The 16,801-nt window shown below is 58.8% G+C and overlaps 1 protein-coding gene across 2 annotated transcripts in view; it reads left to right on the forward strand.

Moving 5' to 3' along the window:
• Positions 1-16,801, forward strand: part of LRP1 (LDL receptor related protein 1) — a 78,869-nt gene that overhangs the window by 36,030 nt on the left and 26,038 nt on the right. Inside the window, exons 19-41 of one of the 2 annotated variants that reach the window (XM_082851011.1) lie at positions 446-526; positions 1,136-1,186; positions 2,129-2,296; positions 5,663-5,845; positions 6,259-6,459; positions 7,300-7,545; positions 7,755-7,952; positions 9,485-9,689; positions 9,875-10,039; positions 10,634-10,878; positions 11,089-11,220; positions 11,517-11,744; positions 11,998-12,172; positions 12,258-12,352; positions 12,614-12,763; positions 12,885-13,025; positions 13,310-13,444; positions 14,934-15,065; positions 15,325-15,459; positions 15,651-15,780; positions 15,898-16,024; positions 16,385-16,536; positions 16,628-16,752. In XM_082851011.1, coding sequence (XP_082707137.1) covers positions 446-526; positions 1,136-1,186; positions 2,129-2,296; positions 5,663-5,845; positions 6,259-6,459; positions 7,300-7,545; positions 7,755-7,952; positions 9,485-9,689; positions 9,875-10,039; positions 10,634-10,878; positions 11,089-11,220; positions 11,517-11,744; positions 11,998-12,172; positions 12,258-12,352; positions 12,614-12,763; positions 12,885-13,025; positions 13,310-13,444; positions 14,934-15,065; positions 15,325-15,459; positions 15,651-15,780; positions 15,898-16,024; positions 16,385-16,536; positions 16,628-16,752 — 3,600 coding nt within the window. The remainder of the gene's footprint in view (positions 1-445; positions 527-1,135; positions 1,187-2,128; positions 2,297-5,662; positions 5,846-6,258; positions 6,460-7,299; positions 7,546-7,754; positions 7,953-9,484; positions 9,690-9,874; positions 10,040-10,633; positions 10,879-11,088; positions 11,221-11,516; positions 11,745-11,997; positions 12,173-12,257; positions 12,353-12,613; positions 12,764-12,884; positions 13,026-13,309; positions 13,445-14,933; positions 15,066-15,324; positions 15,460-15,650; positions 15,781-15,897; positions 16,025-16,384; positions 16,537-16,627; positions 16,753-16,801) is intronic. The other variant, XM_082851012.1, reaches the window with a different exon arrangement.

Genomic DNA, 16,801 nt, shown 5'->3' on the forward strand with positions numbered 1-16,801 from the left:
GAAGGCCAGGCTGGCACGGGGAGGGAGGGCCCACGAGAGCGTGCCCTGGGGCGGGGGTGCTGGAGAGTCCCTGCACCTTAGTACCTGGGTGGCCTTGGGCAAGTTGCTCGATCTCCGTGGGCCCCTGTGAGTTTCCTCTGCAGAGTGGGGATAATACTGGCATCCACGTCACAGCACTGATGTAGGGGTTCAGTGAGATCATGCGCGGAGAGCACTCGGCGCACGGCCTGCGTTTGGTAATTAGTTGCTTAAAAAAAAGGATGCTTAGAGGGGTAGGAGTGAATGGGCAGAGTTCCAGGCCAAGGCACCTCCACTTAGCCTTCCCTCCCCCATCTGGCTGGGCTGAGGGCTGCCGGTTATGGGAAGGACCCAGCGCCCACCTGCTTGGTGCTATGATGCTAAATAATCTTGAGGACCCTACTCAGCTACCCTTTCTCCCTGACAGCCTATCCCACCTGCTTCCCCCTGACTCAGTTTACCTGCAACAACGGCAGATGCATCAACATCAACTGGAGATGTGACAATGGTAAGAGCTTGTTTCCCTTCACCTGCCCTGATTCCTAGGAAAGCTAGAAGCCACAGCCAGGCCCTGGGTGGCAGGTGAAGGGGTTTTAGAATCAAGCCGGGGCCTTCCTCCAGTTCACAGAAGTCCCCCTGGGTTGTCCGGGAGAAATAGGGACAAGCTAGAAACACTGTGGGGGAACCAAGATGGACCCAGGGGATACCCCGCCCATCACCTGTCAGTGCCATTCCTCCCCGGGCAGGGCCTGAGCTGCCCATCCTCTGGCAGAGGCTCAGGGGCCAGGGAGAGATGAGCAAGGAGAGCCCATGCCCAATGCCATTCTCCCTGCAAACCCCGTCTCCTGGGGTCCCTCCAGGCTCTGGCTCCAGAATCGGGAGCCCACCTGGCGGTCAACCCTGGACCAGGTGATGTCAGCCATGGGGGCCAGTGGACTGTTGTGTCTGTGCCGTCTTGGGGCTCTGGTCGTGTCTGGTGTGGTGTTGTGACGTGTTGCAGCAGTGGCTCGAGCCCTGGCTAATGTGTGTGAGGATGTATTGGGTCAGCCCCATGTTGCCCCTCATCTTTGCCGTGTCTCGTGTGCCAATGGTCGCCTTGGCGGTTTCTGTGTTTCAGAGAAGGATTGTGGGGACGGCTCTGATGAAAAGACCTGTCCTGAGCCTGCCGGTCAGTGCATAGAAGCACATGCACCATCTCCCCTAGAGCCCCAGCTGGCCTTGGGCCTCCTCCCAGGAGCCCCATGCAGCTCCCCACCCCAGGGCTCCTAGGATGTGAAGGAAAAGCAAGGAGAGAAAAGAGAGAGGAAATGACAGAGGGAGAAAGAAAACAGTGAAAGGGAAAGCAGAGAGGGCAGAAGGAGCCTTTCACAGGAGAGATGACAGAGAGGCAGGGACAAGAAGACCAAGACATGGGGGAAGGAGAGCGTCAGAGATGCAGAGGCAGCTGGAGCAGAGGCAGGAACACAACCCAAGGGGGACGGCCAAACCTGTCTTCTCGGGCGTCTTGAAAATGTGAAGGGAAGTCTGGTGCCCCCCCTCTCCACGAGGCCCAGAATGCAGGACGTTGGCTCAGTCACCCTCAGATGCCTTCAGGCGGGGGCCTCCCCCAGCCTTCCCAGCTGCAGGCAGTGCCCCTCACGAGCCGGGAGCCCAGAGCTTGGGGCTGGTGATGCCCACGCTCAGGGCGGGGCCTGATGAACACCTTCCCTCCCCAGCAGAGAGGCCTCACCTATACTCCGCCCACCTTTGTCCCGCCAGAGCCAGAGAAATCCCTGCCTTTCCCCCAAAGCAAGCGGACCCCTGTTCCCACACCCTGCTGAAAGGGGAGAGGAATGAGTCCCAGCCCCAGCCCCAGCCTTCCGAGTTTCAGGGAAGGGCCCTTCTGGAGCCCGCCCTGCCTCTCTCTCCCTGCCCCCGTCACGTGGGCCATGGTGCATGGTGCAGTCTATGCAGTTTCTGTGTCTTTTCTGTTTTTTATTTTCTCAGTGGGAGGGATGGGGTGGCTCGAGGGTGGGAATGGGGAGGCGGGAGTGGGGACCCCATGCTGGGGTCGTAGAGAAGGCCACTTGCTGACCCCCTGCTCTCCTCTTCCCTTCTTGCCTCCCCCCAGACAATGACTGTGGGGACAACAGTGACGAGGCCGGCTGCAGCCACTCCTGCTCCAGCACCCAGTTCAAGTGCAACAGCGGGCGCTGCATCCCTGAGCACTGGACCTGCGACGGGGACAACGACTGCGGGGACTACAGCGACGAGACCCACGCCAACTGCACCAACCAGGGTGGGCACCCAGGGACCAGTGGGGTGGGGACCAGACCGTTCCACCATCCGTCCACCCTCCCCACTGCGTGTTTCCACCATCGGGGAGCCAGAGATCACCCAGACGTGGCTCTTATCCTTCAGCAGTTTCCAGTCCTGTGGGAGAGGGAGGTTGTCGACAAATCATTGTCACACACCGTTAAGATCTCAGGCTTTGCAGTGGGGTGGCCTTGGGTTTGAGCACCATCTCCGCAGCTCACTATCTGGGTGGCCTCGAGCAAGTTATTTAATCTCCGTGGGCCCCTGTGAGTTTCATCTGCAAGGTGGGGATGATGATAGCACGGGCATCATCGTGTTGATGTGAGGCTTCAGTGAGACGGCACGCGGAAGGCACACAGCTCGTTTTTGGTAGCTGGTAGCATGAAAAAGGGATGCTCAGAGGGGTAGGGGTGAATGAGCACAGTGGGGACCAAAGGAGAGAAGGGTTGGCTCTGTGGGGTCCCCAGTGCCGAGGCCTCCAGGACCTAGCGTCTGTGGGATCCCCCGTGGAGGCGGGGGTTACTGGAAGGCACAGACCTCCTCAAGGGGTGTTGGTTTCTCATCCCTGGCCGATGGTTACCATGGAAGAATGCAGACCCGAGATTGCCCTGACCTCAAGAGGAGTCAGAAATGCAGATTTATATGTGAAATCTACCCATTTTAAAGCACTGGTATATTCGTTTCCTAGAGCTGCTGTAACAAAGTACCACAAACTAAGTAGCTTAAACAACAGAAATGTATTGTCTCACAGTTCTGGAGGCTAGAAGTCCAAGACCCAAATGTTGGCAGGGTTGGTTCCTTCTAAGGGTTGTGGGGGAGAATCTGTTCCAGGCTCCTCTCCTAGCTTCTGGCGTTCGACGGCAATCGGCGTTCCTTGGCTTTTGCGTGCTTCACCCCGATCCCTGCCTCCATCTTTCATGGCGTTCTCGCTGGGTGCGTGTCTGTCTCTGTGTCCAGGTTTCCTCTTTATATGAGGACGCAGTCATATTGGATTAGGGCCCACCCTAATGACCTCATCTTAAGTTGATCGTCCGCAAAGGAAGACCTATTTCCAAATAAGGTCATGTTCACAGGTACTGTGAGTTAGGACTTCAGCACCTTTTTAGGGAGAGCAAATCAACCCATACCACTGGAAACTGATTTGAAAAGTTTTAAAAACATGGCAGACCAGAATCTCTCTGTAGGCCTCATCTGGCCCCTGGACCACCAGTTTACAACCTCTGCCTTGTAGAATTAAGGTGCGCATAGTGGGGACAGTACTGAAAGCACTGAGTACCCACTGCAGGCCCAGCACTAAGAGGCAGGATGGGGAGGGTCTCCCGAGGCCCAGGAAACAGTCACTGAGCCTCGAGGGCCGTCTCTGAGAAGGGTCGGGTGAGTGGGACGGGTAATAGTGCCTTGGGATTCTGAGAAGAGGACCCCTGGAGCCCCGTGATGTGGTGAGGTGGGAAGAGCTCTCTGCCCCTCACAAGCTGGGCGAACTCGGACAAGTTGCTTCCTCTGAGCCTTGGCTTCCTCCTCTGTGAAGTGAGAGGAGATGTGCGGGGGCCTGGCCCGTGGGAGCAGGGATGTCATGATTGGTAGTTAACCATTGTTAACTATGGTTGTGAGCTGGAATGGTCTGGGACCATTCCGGCGGAGGTGGGATTTAAACTGGGCCCCGAAGAGGGATTAGGCTGTGGGTAAATGGACAAGAGAGAGGGTCTTTTTTTTTTTTTTAATTTTTATTGGGGTATAGTTGATTTACAATGTTGTGTTAGTTTCAGGTGTACAGCAAAGTGAATCTGCTATACATATACATAGATCCACTCTTTTTTAGATTCTTTTCCCATATAGGCCATTACAGAGTATTGATTAGAGTTCCCTGTACTATATAGTAGGTTCTTATTAGTCATCTATTTTACATATAGTAGTGTGTAGGTGTCAATCCCAGTCTTCCATTTTATCCTTCCCCCGCTTACCCCCGGTAACTAGAGGAAGGGTCTTTAGATGGAGGGTGGGAGTGGCCTGAAGCACCCAGCAGTAAGACTTCGAAGGTGAAACTGAGTACTGCTGCAGGGGCCAGTGGGGCTGGGTGGGGCCCCTCAGACTAGAGGGGACAGCAGGGAATGAGGCAGTGCCTGGAGGGGGCAGATTACAACAGCAGGTGAAAGCAGGTCAGGCACTGGGGACCTTCGAAGGATCTCAAAGCTGGAAGGTGATAAGATGTAGGAAATGCGTTCAGAAGACAATCCTGGAAGGGCATTAGATTGGAAAGAGGTTCAGGGGCCCTGAGGAAGGAAACTCGGCTCAGAGGTTGCTGCTGAAGTCCAGGCATGAGATGAGTGCGTCGACCGTGCTCCTGGTGGGGCAGGTAGGGGGAGCGGGGGTGTAAGGTGAAGCTCGTGCACAGTCACCTGTGCCTCGGGTGCTGCTTCCGCTCCTTCCCCAGACTCCTGAGTCAGATCTCACCGGAGCAGCCAGTGTGATCCTACAGAACATGTCAGATCTCTCCCCGGCCCTGCCCTCAAGCCTGCACTGGCTCCCTGTACACTTTGAATTCCTGCTGAGCCCCGCTCCATGGCCTGCAGGACTCCCCCAACCTATCTGACCTGCATTCCTGCCACTCATTTCCTCCTTCACTCTACTCCAACTGTGCAGCCTTAAATATGCCCTGGGCATTTTTCCAATATGCCCTGCAGGGTCCTACCTCAGAGACTTTGCACTAGCTGTTCCCTCTTCCTGGAATGCAACTCCAGTTAATCTCATGGCTCACGTCATTCAGGCCTCGGCTCAAACATCTCCTGCTTAAGGGCCTTTCCTGACTGTCTTGTCTCAAGTAGCATCCCATCCTCCCTGACCTTGACCTGGCTTTGTCTGCATAGCCTTGATCACTACCTGCAGTTCCATTCTGGATTTTTGTGTCATGTCTTCACTGTTTCTCTTTCCTGCTAGGACTTCAGCTCCACGAGGGTAAGGACTTTGTCTTGTTCGTGCTGACACCTGAAACAGTGCGTGGCACACAGTAGTTGCTCAATAAGTGTTTGTGAAGTGAATGAATGAAACGGAGGCTAGGCTGCGGTGGGGGCATTTGAGCTCTGGTTTATTAGCAAATTGCTTATCCAGTCAAGCTCTCGTGTGTAAAATAGGGAGATTAGACGAGATGATGTCTGAGTCCTGGAAGGTGTAATAGCCCTGACTCTGAGTTAGCGCTTTCGAGGGGTGTCAGCAGGACTCAGAGAACTCTCCATCCCTGCCTCAGCTCATAGCCCCAGGCTGGGTGTAGCAGGAGGGGGTTGAGAAGGTAGAGATGGCAACAGCTGACCTGGAGCCCTCAACCCCCCCGTGCCCTCCACCTGTCCCCCTGCAGCCACAAGGCCTCCTGGCGGCTGCCACAATGATGAGTTCCAGTGCCGGCTGGATGGTCTGTGCATCCCTCTGCGGTGGCGCTGCGATGGGGACACTGACTGCATGGACTCCAGTGACGAGAAGAGCTGTGAGGGAGTGACCCACGTCTGTGACCCCAATGTCAAGTTTGGCTGCAAAGACTCTGGTAAAAAGGACTGAAGGGAAACAACATGGACAGGAGGAGACCCTGTTGAGAGCAGAGCAGTGGCAAGGGAGACAGCACTGTACTGTGAGGAGTGGGGTGGGGACATTGTGAGGCAAAAGGCTGCACAGAAGAAGCCTGTGATTGATGCAAGGAGGAAGGTATGCAGGGGCCAGGGCCTGCCCTAAGGGCCCTGGGAACCAAAACCCTCAGCAGTGTTGAGCTTCACCACCTCCTACAGATTCCTACCTTCTTTGTTGCCCATGTGAATTTGACAGAAAAAGCCTCAAGGTTCCTAGTGGACCCCAAAGCCTTGTAGTCGTGACCCTGTGAGAGAAGCCCACTGGGTCTGGGAAGAAGGGCGCAGAGAGCCCTGCTGCCCAGGCCCGGCCCCTCATGCTCTACCCATCCCCCAGCTCGGTGTATCAGCAAAGCATGGGTGTGCGACGGCGACAGCGACTGTGAGGATAACTCGGATGAGGAGAACTGTGAGTCCCTGGCCTGCAGGCCACCCTCACACCCCTGTGCCAACAACACCTCGGTCTGCCTGCCCCCTGACAAGCTGTGTGATGGCAACGACGACTGTGCAGATGGCTCGGATGAGGGAGAGCTCTGCGGTGAGGCCTGGGCCCATGAGAGGCCCCAGCAGAGGAGTGGGCAGGGGGGCTGGATAAGGAGTCTGGGCCAGGCCAGGGCAGTGGAACAGGACGAGCTCTGTGGGGAGAGGTCTCAGACTGGAAAAGGGCAGCTGTGGCAGCTGGGCAAGTAGTACCCAGAGCAATGAAAAAAAACCCGTGTCGATGTAGGACTCACTTTGCCAAGAGGCTGTGCTAAGCGTCACGCTGTTCTAGCATTTAATCCGTAAAGGAGCCCTGTGAGGCAGATACGATCCTCACCCCCATCTTACAGATGAGAAAACTGAGGCTCAGAGAGGTTAAATAACTGGCCCAAGGTCACACCGCTCGTGAAGTGCTGTGGAGACAGTGCAGCGCAGCCCCACCCCGCAGGCGCAGCCCACTCAGCCACGGCTGTGCTGCAGAGCAGTGCAGAGCGGCCTTATCTCCTCTGAGCCAAGCAGAGTCAGGTTCTCGGAGGAGAAGAGTAGGAGATAAGGACTGGCCCTGAGAACTGCTGACGGGTCATCCTTCAGGGCTGGCAGGTCCCAGGGCGTGTCAGAGGACCCAGAGCAGGACACTCCCTACCACAACCCCCCAAAATCACACCTACATCAGGAGAGAGAGAGAGGAAAGGGGACCCTCCCAGAAAGAGGTGAAAGGCTGGGGCCCCCACGGTGGGCTCAAGAAGGGGCAGGGAAATAGAGGCCAGAGAGAGATGCAGCCACAATGGAGGGGTGCTCCTCAGGGGAAGGAGAGGGTTGGTCCTACGTGGTGGGCGCCAGGGTCCTGCCTCCTTCCAGATCCTGACCCTGGTCCTGTCCCTCGCTCCCCACCCCACAGACCAGTGCTCTCTGAATAACGGTGGCTGCAGCCACAACTGCTCGGTGGCACCTGGCGAAGGCATAGTGTGCTCGTGCCCTCTGGGCATGGAGCTGGGCCCTGACAACCACACGTGCCAGATCCAGAGCTACTGCGCCAAGCACCTCAAGTGCAGCCAGAAGTGCGACCAGAACAAGTTCAGCGTGAAGTGCTCCTGCTACGAGGGCTGGGTGCTGGAGCCGGACGGCGAGAGCTGCCGCAGCCTGGGTGAGACGCGGGTCGGGGTGGCCGGGCAGCTGGGCAGGCCGGGCAGGCCCCTGAGCTGCAGTAGGCTGGACTCAGGCGGCCGAATGCCAGAGGCTGAGGTTTCCGTCCAGGCCCGGTACCAGGGCCCATGGAGAGAGACCCTGCCTGCCCCTGGACAGGGTGGCTCGGAGGCAACAGGCCCCTTGTGACCCCATCACACTCCTCCCTAGACCCTTTCAAGCCGTTTATCATCTTCTCCAACCGCCATGAGATCCGGCGCATCGACCTTCACAAAGGGGACTACAGCGTCCTGGTGCCCGGCCTGCGCAACACCATCGCCCTGGACTTCCACCTCAGCCAGAGCGCCCTCTACTGGACCGACGTGGTGGAGGACAAGATCTACCGCGGGAAGCTGCTGGACAACGGAGGTGACCACCGCCTGCCCAGGACCGACGCAAGGCCCAGTGCACCCAGACCGGGCCCTTGGGCACTCAGAACCATGGGACCAGATGCAGGCTGCCAGGAGCAGAGGCCCTTAGCTCCCCTGTCCCCCACACTCTTGTTAATTGGGTTAGATTTTGCTGTGGGTCTCAATGCCTGACGCCCCGTAATTATTGTCAGCAGAGCTGCCAGACTGATAATTAACAAAATGATCAGCCTTTCTTTGAAACGGCCAGAATTGCAGGCTTGTAAGAAAAAAGGCATTTAGGGGTGGGGTACCTGAACCCTGCCTGCTGTCCCAAGGCGGCCTGACCCATCACAGATTTCCTGCACTGATAATACACATTCCTGGGACTTCCCTGGCAGTCCAGTGGTTAAGACTCCACGCTTCCACTGCAGGGGGCACAGGTTTGATCCCTGGTCGGGGAACTAAGATCCCGCATGCCCCTCGGCGCGGCCAAAACAAAAAACCAAAAAAACCCACATTCCTGAGCCCCTGCTACACACAGCGGGCCCAGGGGAGACAGCAGGGAGCAAACGGGCCGAAATGTCTGCCCCCATGGAGCTTACACACCAGTGGGAACGTCAGATATAAACACAGCAAATGAGTACAACATGGACTGTGACAGAGCGGGTAGCACTGTGGATAAAAAGAAAGGAGGCAAGGTGGGTAGGGAGAATGGGGGTGGCATTTGAATAGGATGGTCAAGGAAGGCCCCCTGAGAAGCTGACGTCTGAACAGACTTAAAAGAAGCACAGTGGGCTTCCCTGGTGGCGCTAGTGGTTGGGGGTCCGCCTGCCGATGCAGGGGACACGGGTTCATGCCCCGGTCCGGGAAGATCCCACATGCCGCGGAGCGGCTGGGCCCGTGAGCCATGGCCACTGAGCCTGTGCGTCCGGGAGCCTGTGCTCCGCAACGGGAGAGGCCACATCAGTGAGAGGCCCGCGTACCAAAAAAAAAAAAAAAAAAAAAAAAAAGAAGCACAGTTTACTAGAGGAGTTGGTATTGTTTGTCATAGAGAAACCCTGGAACCATCTCAAATATCCACCAACAAGAGGATGGCTTAGTAGACTGTGACAATGTTCACACTATGTAATGGTTTCTAAATTAATGACACATATATACATATATATGTACACACATATATGTATATAAAACCACTGACAAACCTCTAGAAAGTTCTGTCTGCCTCATATTGGGTCTAGGTCTGTTCCCCAAAGCCCTCACCCTCTGCTCTGACCTCCTACCAGGGATTAGCCCTTCAGAGAGTTGCAGGCACAAGATAGCTGCCACTTCCCCTTCTCCAGTGTTCTAGAAGCCAGGCTTCTACTTGACCTCCTGGGGCAGGGGGCCTGGGTGAGGAGAGCGGGGGATCTGGGAACCCCAGCCAAATCTGGAGCGCACCAGAGGTGTTTGCGGAGGTGTCAGGGTTGAGGGTGGGCCATCCAGGGTTTCTAGGATATCGTGAATTCACCCCACCCCAGGTGATTCTAACCTCCTGCAACCTCTCTTCTCCAGCCCTGACCAGTTTCGAGGTGGTGATTCAGTACGGCCTAGCCACACCCGAGGGCCTGGCTGTAGACTGGATTGCAGGCAACATCTACTGGGTGGAGAGTAACCTGGACCAGATTGAGGTAGCCAAGCTGGATGGGACCCTACGGACCACGCTGCTGGCCGGTGACATTGAGCACCCAAGGGCGATTGCACTGGATCCCCGGGACGGGTGAGGACCCCGCCCAGCCCTGTTCTGGCCTCATGACCCCCCTGAAGCCTCGTTCGGCCGGGCCGGGCCAGGCGTAGCTGCCTCCTCAATGCTATTTGCTCCCTCCGGCCTTCACCAAGGATCCTAGCAGAGCCCCTTCCCCGGGCCTCGACCTTGGCCATCCTGACCCCCTCCCCGCTCCCCAGGATCTTGTTTTGGACGGACTGGGATGCCAGCCTGCCCCGCATCGAGGCAGCCTCCATGAGTGGGGCCGGGCGCCGTACCATCCACCGGGAGACGGGCTCTGGGGGCTGGCCCAACGGGCTCACCGTGGACTACCTGGAGAAGCGTATCCTCTGGATCGACGCCAGGTCGGCACCGGCGCCTCGTCCCGGAGGCCTCCATCCTCCCCTCCTCCTCAGGGACAGGGTGGAGCCAAGGGTCCCGGGACCTGGCAGCCATGAGGGTGGTGAGAAGGCCCGGGGGAGCTGGAGCCAGAGCCACACGGCCAAGGGCCCAGGAAGAGGACTGAGTGAGAGGAGAGTCTGGGCTGGGGAAGAGGTGCAGATGGAAGAGGGTAGAGGCAGGGCTGCCCCCTGCACGGGAGTGCCCGCCGAGGGCCGAAGTGCAACGCCATCCTCACTCACACATCTGTGTGCTCTCCTAGGGGCTCTGTCCGCCCAGGAAGAGGGGAGACTTTTTCTAGGTGGTGTCCCCAAAGGGGGTCCCTTTTTCTAGTCTTCACCACAGCCCTGTGTGCTAACAGCAGCCCTGGGGAGAAGCAAGCTGAAAGACCTGGGTCAGGGGAATTGGGGTCAGAGCTGGGATCCCAGACCTCGAGCCACGTGGTTCCTGCTCCACAGGGTGCCGTGGGCTGGGGCATGGAGTGTGGGAGCCCCAGGCCACGTGCCCCGAGGTCTGAGGTCCCCACCCGGCTCCTCACTCTGCCCCGACCACGCTCTCAGGTCAGACGCCATTTACTCAGCCCGTTACGACGGCTCCGGTCACATGGAGGTGCTTCGGGGACACGAGTTCCTGTCGCACCCGTTTGCAGTGACACTGTACGGTGGCGAGGTGTACTGGACGGACTGGCGGACAAACACGCTGGCCAAGGCCAACAAGTGGACCGGCCACAATGTCACCGTGGTACAGAGGACCAATACCCAGCCCTTCGACCTGCAGGTGTATCACCCCTCCCGGCAGCCCATGGGTAAGGGACCAGAGAGGAGCCAGCAGCCTCTGTGGAAGCTTCCAGGAGAGGAGGGGTCTATGCTGGGGCGGTGGGGGTGAGCCAGCCTGCTGACAGAGGCGGGTCTGGCAGCAGCGATGCTGGGACAGGAAGGGGAGTGGAGAGGGTGAAGGCCAGGTGAGCAGGGCCGGTAGCGTCACTGGGTGCTCTTGCTTTCCCCTGCCCTCCCAGCTCCCAACCCCTGTGAGGCCAATGGGGGCCGGGGCCCCTGCTCCCACCTGTGCCTCATCAACTACAACCGGACGGTTTCCTGCGCCTGCCCGCACCTCATGAAGCTCCACAAGGACAACACCACCTGCTATGGTAGGAGGCCCCCCCTCCAGAGCTGGGGTAAACCAAGGCTGAAGGGGAAAGGGTCGGGTACCCAAGCTCCAGGTTCTAGTGAAGGTCGGCAGTCTCAGCTGGGAGGATCCTGAACGGAGAGGCTCCAGAGGCAGCTGCTGCAGGAAGAGGCTGGCACTCCGGCAGGACGGTTATGCCCAGCAGGGTCTCCCTGATAGCCAAGGGCCAGCAGCAAACAGAAGGAACCAGGAGAATCCGGGGGGGTGGGAAGTGTGGAGGCAGGGGGCCGCCGTCAGTGACCTGCCCCGTGCCCACAGAGTTTAAGAAGTTCCTGCTGTACGCACGTCAGATGGAGATCCGGGGCGTGGACCTGGACGCCCCCTACTACAACTACATCATCTCCTTCACGGTGCCCGATATCGACAACGTCACGGTGCTGGACTACGACGCCCGAGAGCAGCGCGTTTACTGGTCCGACGTGCGGACCCAGGCCATCAAGCGGGCCTTCATCAACGGCACAGGCGTGGAGACGGTTGTCTCTGCAGGTTCTGTCCTGGCCCTGGGACCCCTACTGGGCATGGGTACCCCCCAACCCCGCCCTCGCTCCCAACCCTGGTCCCAGCCCCACTCCCTGGTCCCCTTGGTCCTGATGTTCCTTCTCCAAATTCTTTTCCCTCTCTGGCTCCAGTTCTGGTTTCATGATCCCTGTTCCCCCAGAAACCAGGCTGGCCCCTCCCCACGAGCCTCCTGACCTGTGTCCTGAAAACACCCAATCACAACTCCCCACTGTATCCGCAGACTTGCCAAATGCCCATGGGCTGGCTGTCGACTGGGTGTCCCGAAACCTGTTCTGGACAAGCTACGACACCAACAAGAAGCAGATCAACGTGGCCCGGCTGGACGGCTCCTTCAAGAATGCGGTGGTGCAGGGCTTGGAGCAGCCCCACGGCCTGGTTGTCCACCCGCTGCGTGGGTAGGTCCAGGGTCCAGGGTTGAGGAGCATGGGGTGTGGGGTGGGGGAAAAGAGGACTCTGACCCTCCCCTCCTGGTGCCCCCAGGAAGCTCTACTGGACGGACGGTGACAACATCAGCATGGCCAACATGGACGGCAGCAACCGCACCCTGCTCTTCAGTGGCCAGAGGGGCCCTGTGGGTACGAGCTCACCCTGCTGCCCTGCAGCCCTGCCTCCCCTAATTCCTCCACCAGGAGATGCTCTCAGGGTTCTCCCCAGTTGTCGCTCCATCTCCCCAAACTTCTGGCTTAGTACTTGCTCTCACCACCCTCCTCCCAAAACCACACACATACTCTGTACCTCACTCTATCCCCAGACATGAGAGGCCCGGCTGGGTCAGGCTCCTGGATTCCAGCCCTGGTGCCGTGCTCTCTGGCAGTGACACCCCCCTCCTCTTCCAGGCCTGGCTATCGACTTCCCTGAAAGCAAACTCTACTGGATCAGCTCCAAGAACCATACCATCAACCGCTGCAACCTGGACGGGAGTGGGCTAGAGGTCATCGACGCCATGCGGAACCAGCTGGGCAAGGCCACCGCCCTGGCCATCATGGGTGAGGGCCACTGGGGGGGAGCAGGGACCAGAGCAGAGCAGGTGGGCCAGGCTGGCCAGGAGACAGGGCTGGCCTGGGGGCGGGGCCTTCCCCAGGGTCTCATCCCCTCCTGCCACCACAGGGGACAAGCTGTGGTGGGCAGATCAGGTGTCAGAGAAGATGGGCACGTGCAACAAGGCCGACGGCTCGGGCTCCGTGGTCCTGCGGAACAGCACCACCCTGGTGATGCACATGAAGGTCTACGATGAGAGCATCCAGCTGGGTGAGGCGGGGGGCGAGGGGCAGGGGCAGTGGGATGGGGGTCACAGAGGTCGGGGCTGTGGCCAGGAGGGGCTGCAGGAACCCCTGGGCAAGTAAGCAAATGGGAGTGAAAATGGGTTAGGCTCTGCTCACCACCCAAGGGCCAGGGGCCCTGCAGGACAGAAGACCTGAGAGCTGGGTTGGGTGGTGACCCCCACAGGGTCCAGGGTAAAGGGGTGTGAGCCTGACGCCGCGGTCCCGAGGAGAGCCACTGACCCTTTCTCTCTGCCTCCCACCTGACCCCAGACCACGAGGGCACCAACCCCTGCAGCGTCAACAACGGCGACTGCTCCCAGCTCTGCCTGCCCACGTCGGAGTCCACCCGCTCCTGCATGTGCACAGCTGGCTACAGCCTCCGGAGTGGCCAGCAGGCCTGCGAGGGTCAGTGCCCCTGCCCCTGCTCCCCGCCTTGACCCTGGTCCCCAACCCAACCCGACCCTTCCTACTCTACGGCCCACCTTCCTTTTCTCACCCTGGGGACAGGACCGAGTTCATCGTGTATTGAGTGTTCTCTGGGTTAGATGCTTAGTCAGCGCCCCCTGTGCTGCCTGCCGCGGAGGAAGCCAGGGGGCAGAAGCCCCTGTCCCTGTGCTCTGCAGCCTTAACCAGGAGGGGCGGCCAGTGTGAAGTGGCTCTGACTTCAGTAGGATTTTGGAGAAACAGACATCGGAGGGGGCGCCAGGGCCACTTCACGCCAGAGGTGTGCTGGCCGCTGGGTTTTATAGGGCACGAAGGATTTGAGTGTGTGGTTTGAAGAAGGGACGATACGCAAGGCAAGGGGTCCAGAGCAATAGGAGGGGGTGTGCAGGGCCCTGGGGTGCCAACCCGCATGGCGCAGGGTGTGGGGAGCTGTGGGTGAGGCTGTGGGGTAGGCGGGGCTCCACGGGTTCTCAGCCAGGAGCACCTGGAAGGTGGTGTTTGGGGCAGATTAACCTGGCGGCAGAGAGCCGGCTGAGTGGGGGAGGGAGAAACCAAGGCAGTCAGACCAGTCAGGGGGCTGTTGGCCTGGGCTAGGGTTTAGCAGCTGGATTGAAGAGAAGGGATGAAGCTCAGAGACGTTTCACAAGAACTTGCCGCCTGATTTACAAGCCTGCCCCAGGACAGCATTTCCCGAAGTGCACTCCTGGGAACCTCCCGCTTTGATGGGATAGATGTTATAGAAAGAAACACTGGGTTGGACAAAGTTTAAGTGTTTTTCTGCTGCACAATTTCTCAGAGCCTTGAATAGGCTCATCTGCACAGAAGTTTTCACGGGACGACTCTAGTGTTTGCGGTCTCCCCAAACTCTCTCGACCATGAGTCCTTTTTTGCAGGGAGCCTGAGCAACCAGGACCCATTTAGGGGATTCATTTGAGGACAGGCTGTGTGAGGGGATAAAGGCAAGGGAGGATTCTAGGGTGCATGGAGAGTGGCTCCTGGTAAGAAATGGGAAACTGGGAAGGAGACTGGCTCAGGAGCGAGGTGTCAGAGACAGGGGTATGACACAGACCAGATGGATGAGAACAAAGAGGAAATTAAGGTGGAAACCTAGAGTTGGGTATTGGCCTCCCCAGATTCTCCCTAACACCTTTGGAGGTGCAGGGCTGTGTGGATTGAAGTGGGACTGGAGGGCAGAGCGCAGAGAGAAAACCGGGTCTCTGCTGCCCTCTAGTGGGAACTGTAGGTCTCACAGGTGGTTCCCCAGAGCTGCATGCTCCCTTGCTCTCTCTCCCAGCCAGGTGACCTCCCTGCCCAAGCCCCCAGGCTAGAGTATGTGTTGAGGGGGGAGGTGTGATGGCTGGGAGAAGGTATCAAAAGGGTTCGAGGGTGACAGAAGCCAAGCTTAAGGGGTGTCAGCAAAGCCTATGCCCAAAGTGTCCTTGTGTTGCAGGTGTGGGCTCCTTTCTCCTGTACTCTGTGCATGAGGGAATCCGGGGAATCCCCCTGGATCCCAACGACAAGTCAGACGCCCTGGTCCCAGTGTCGGGGACCTCCCTGGCTGTCGGCATCGACTTCCATGCTGGTGAGACATTTGGTGGCAGGAGGGGGTGGGACATGACCTTCCCTTTGGGGTGGTGTGCTCTGGGGCTCCAGGGAGAGGCTGCCTGACCGCAGCTGGAAGGGGCGACGCTTACCACAGCTGCCCCTGCCCCGCTATGTCCGCTTCCAAGTCCCGGGTTCCCCCAGCTCTCAGTCGCCTCTATCCTTACCCCTCGTGATTTTGACCTCCCACCTTCCCCCTACCTTGCTGAGAGTCCCCATGTTGGCTCCTCCACCTCCAGAAAATGACACCATTTACTGGGTGGACATGGGCCTAAGTACCATCAGCCGGGCTAAGCGAGACCAGACGTGGCGTGAGGACGTGGTGACCAATGGCATTGGCCGCGTGGAGGGCATCGCAGTGGACTGGATCGCAGGTGAGTTGCGGAAGGGCTGAGGGGCTGCAGGTGAGGCAGAGGACTGGGGAAGTGGGATCTCAGAAGGAAGGTTCTGAGGAGAAGGAGTAGGCAGGAACAGATGGGGAGAAGCAGGGGTATCAGGGGGCTGGAGGGAACCAGGTACCTCCATCCCCAGCCGACCCCTGAGCTCCCCCTTACTCCCTCCTCAGGCAACATCTACTGGACAGACCAGGGCTTTGACGTCATCGAGGTCGCCAGGCTCAATGGTTCTTTCCGCTACGTGGTCATCTCCCAGGGTCTGGACAAGCCCCGGGCAATCACTGTCCACCCGGAGAAGGGGTGAGGAGCTGGACAGGCTGACCACTCCTGGCTCTGGCCTGGCCTGGTCCCTCTGGCCACAGGCCCCCTCTCCTCCATGTTCTGGGGACTGACCCCCCTCTTCCGCCTCCACCCCAGGTACTTGTTCTGGACCGAGTGGGGCCAGTATCCGCGTATTGAGCGGTCTCGCCTGGACGGCGCTGAGCGAGTGGTGCTGGTTAACGTCAGCATCAGCTGGCCCAACGGCATTTCAGTGGACTATCAGGTTTGGATGCAGGCTTGGCCCTGGGGCCGATGGGATGGACCCCGTACTCTGAGGGGCAGTTCCCCTTACCCTGTGCCCTGCTCCCCACTGAGTCTCATGTGATGTGCCCATTGGTGGGTAGATGTGGACCCAAGGAGTCGTGGGGTCCTCTGGCCCAGCGCCCCACCCAGAGTAGGATTCCACCGCCCCAGAAATGGCGGAGGGGGTCACCCAGAAGCGGGCACTGGAAGAATGCCGAGAGGTCGGCATATCGGCATTTCAGGGAGCGGGAAGATGTGGAGGAAGGAAGGGAAAGACGAGAGAGGCAGGAGTGAGTGGGACGTGGGGACTGGCAGTGAAGCGGGTGCCTCCGGCCCGCAGGATGGGAAGCTATACTGGTGCGACGCCCGGACCGACAAGATCGAGCGGATCGACCTGGAGACGGGCGAGGACCGCGAGGTAGTTCTGTCCAGCAACAACATGGACATGTTCTCGGTGTCCGTGTTTGAGGAGTTCATCTACTGGAGTGACAGGTGGGCCACTGTCCTGGCCTTCCCCTGGGCCGTCCGTCCCCTCCCCCCGGCCCCGGATGACATCCTGCTCGTGGTCCTTGCCTTCCCCCAGGACTCACGCCAACGGCTCCATCAAGCGCGGGAGCAAGGACAACGCCACAGACTCCGTGCCCCTGCGAACGGGCATCGGCGTCCAGCTCAAAGACATCAAAGTCTTCAACCGGGACCGACAGAAAGGTGAGGCTGGGGCTCCAGGCTGGGCAGGAGAGGCCGGAGGGCCCCACCT

This window comes from Leucopleurus acutus (genome assembly GCF_964270905.1).
Source record: "Leucopleurus acutus genome assembly, chromosome: 11".
Classification (NCBI taxonomy): domain Eukaryota; kingdom Metazoa; phylum Chordata; class Mammalia; order Artiodactyla; family Delphinidae; genus Leucopleurus; species Leucopleurus acutus.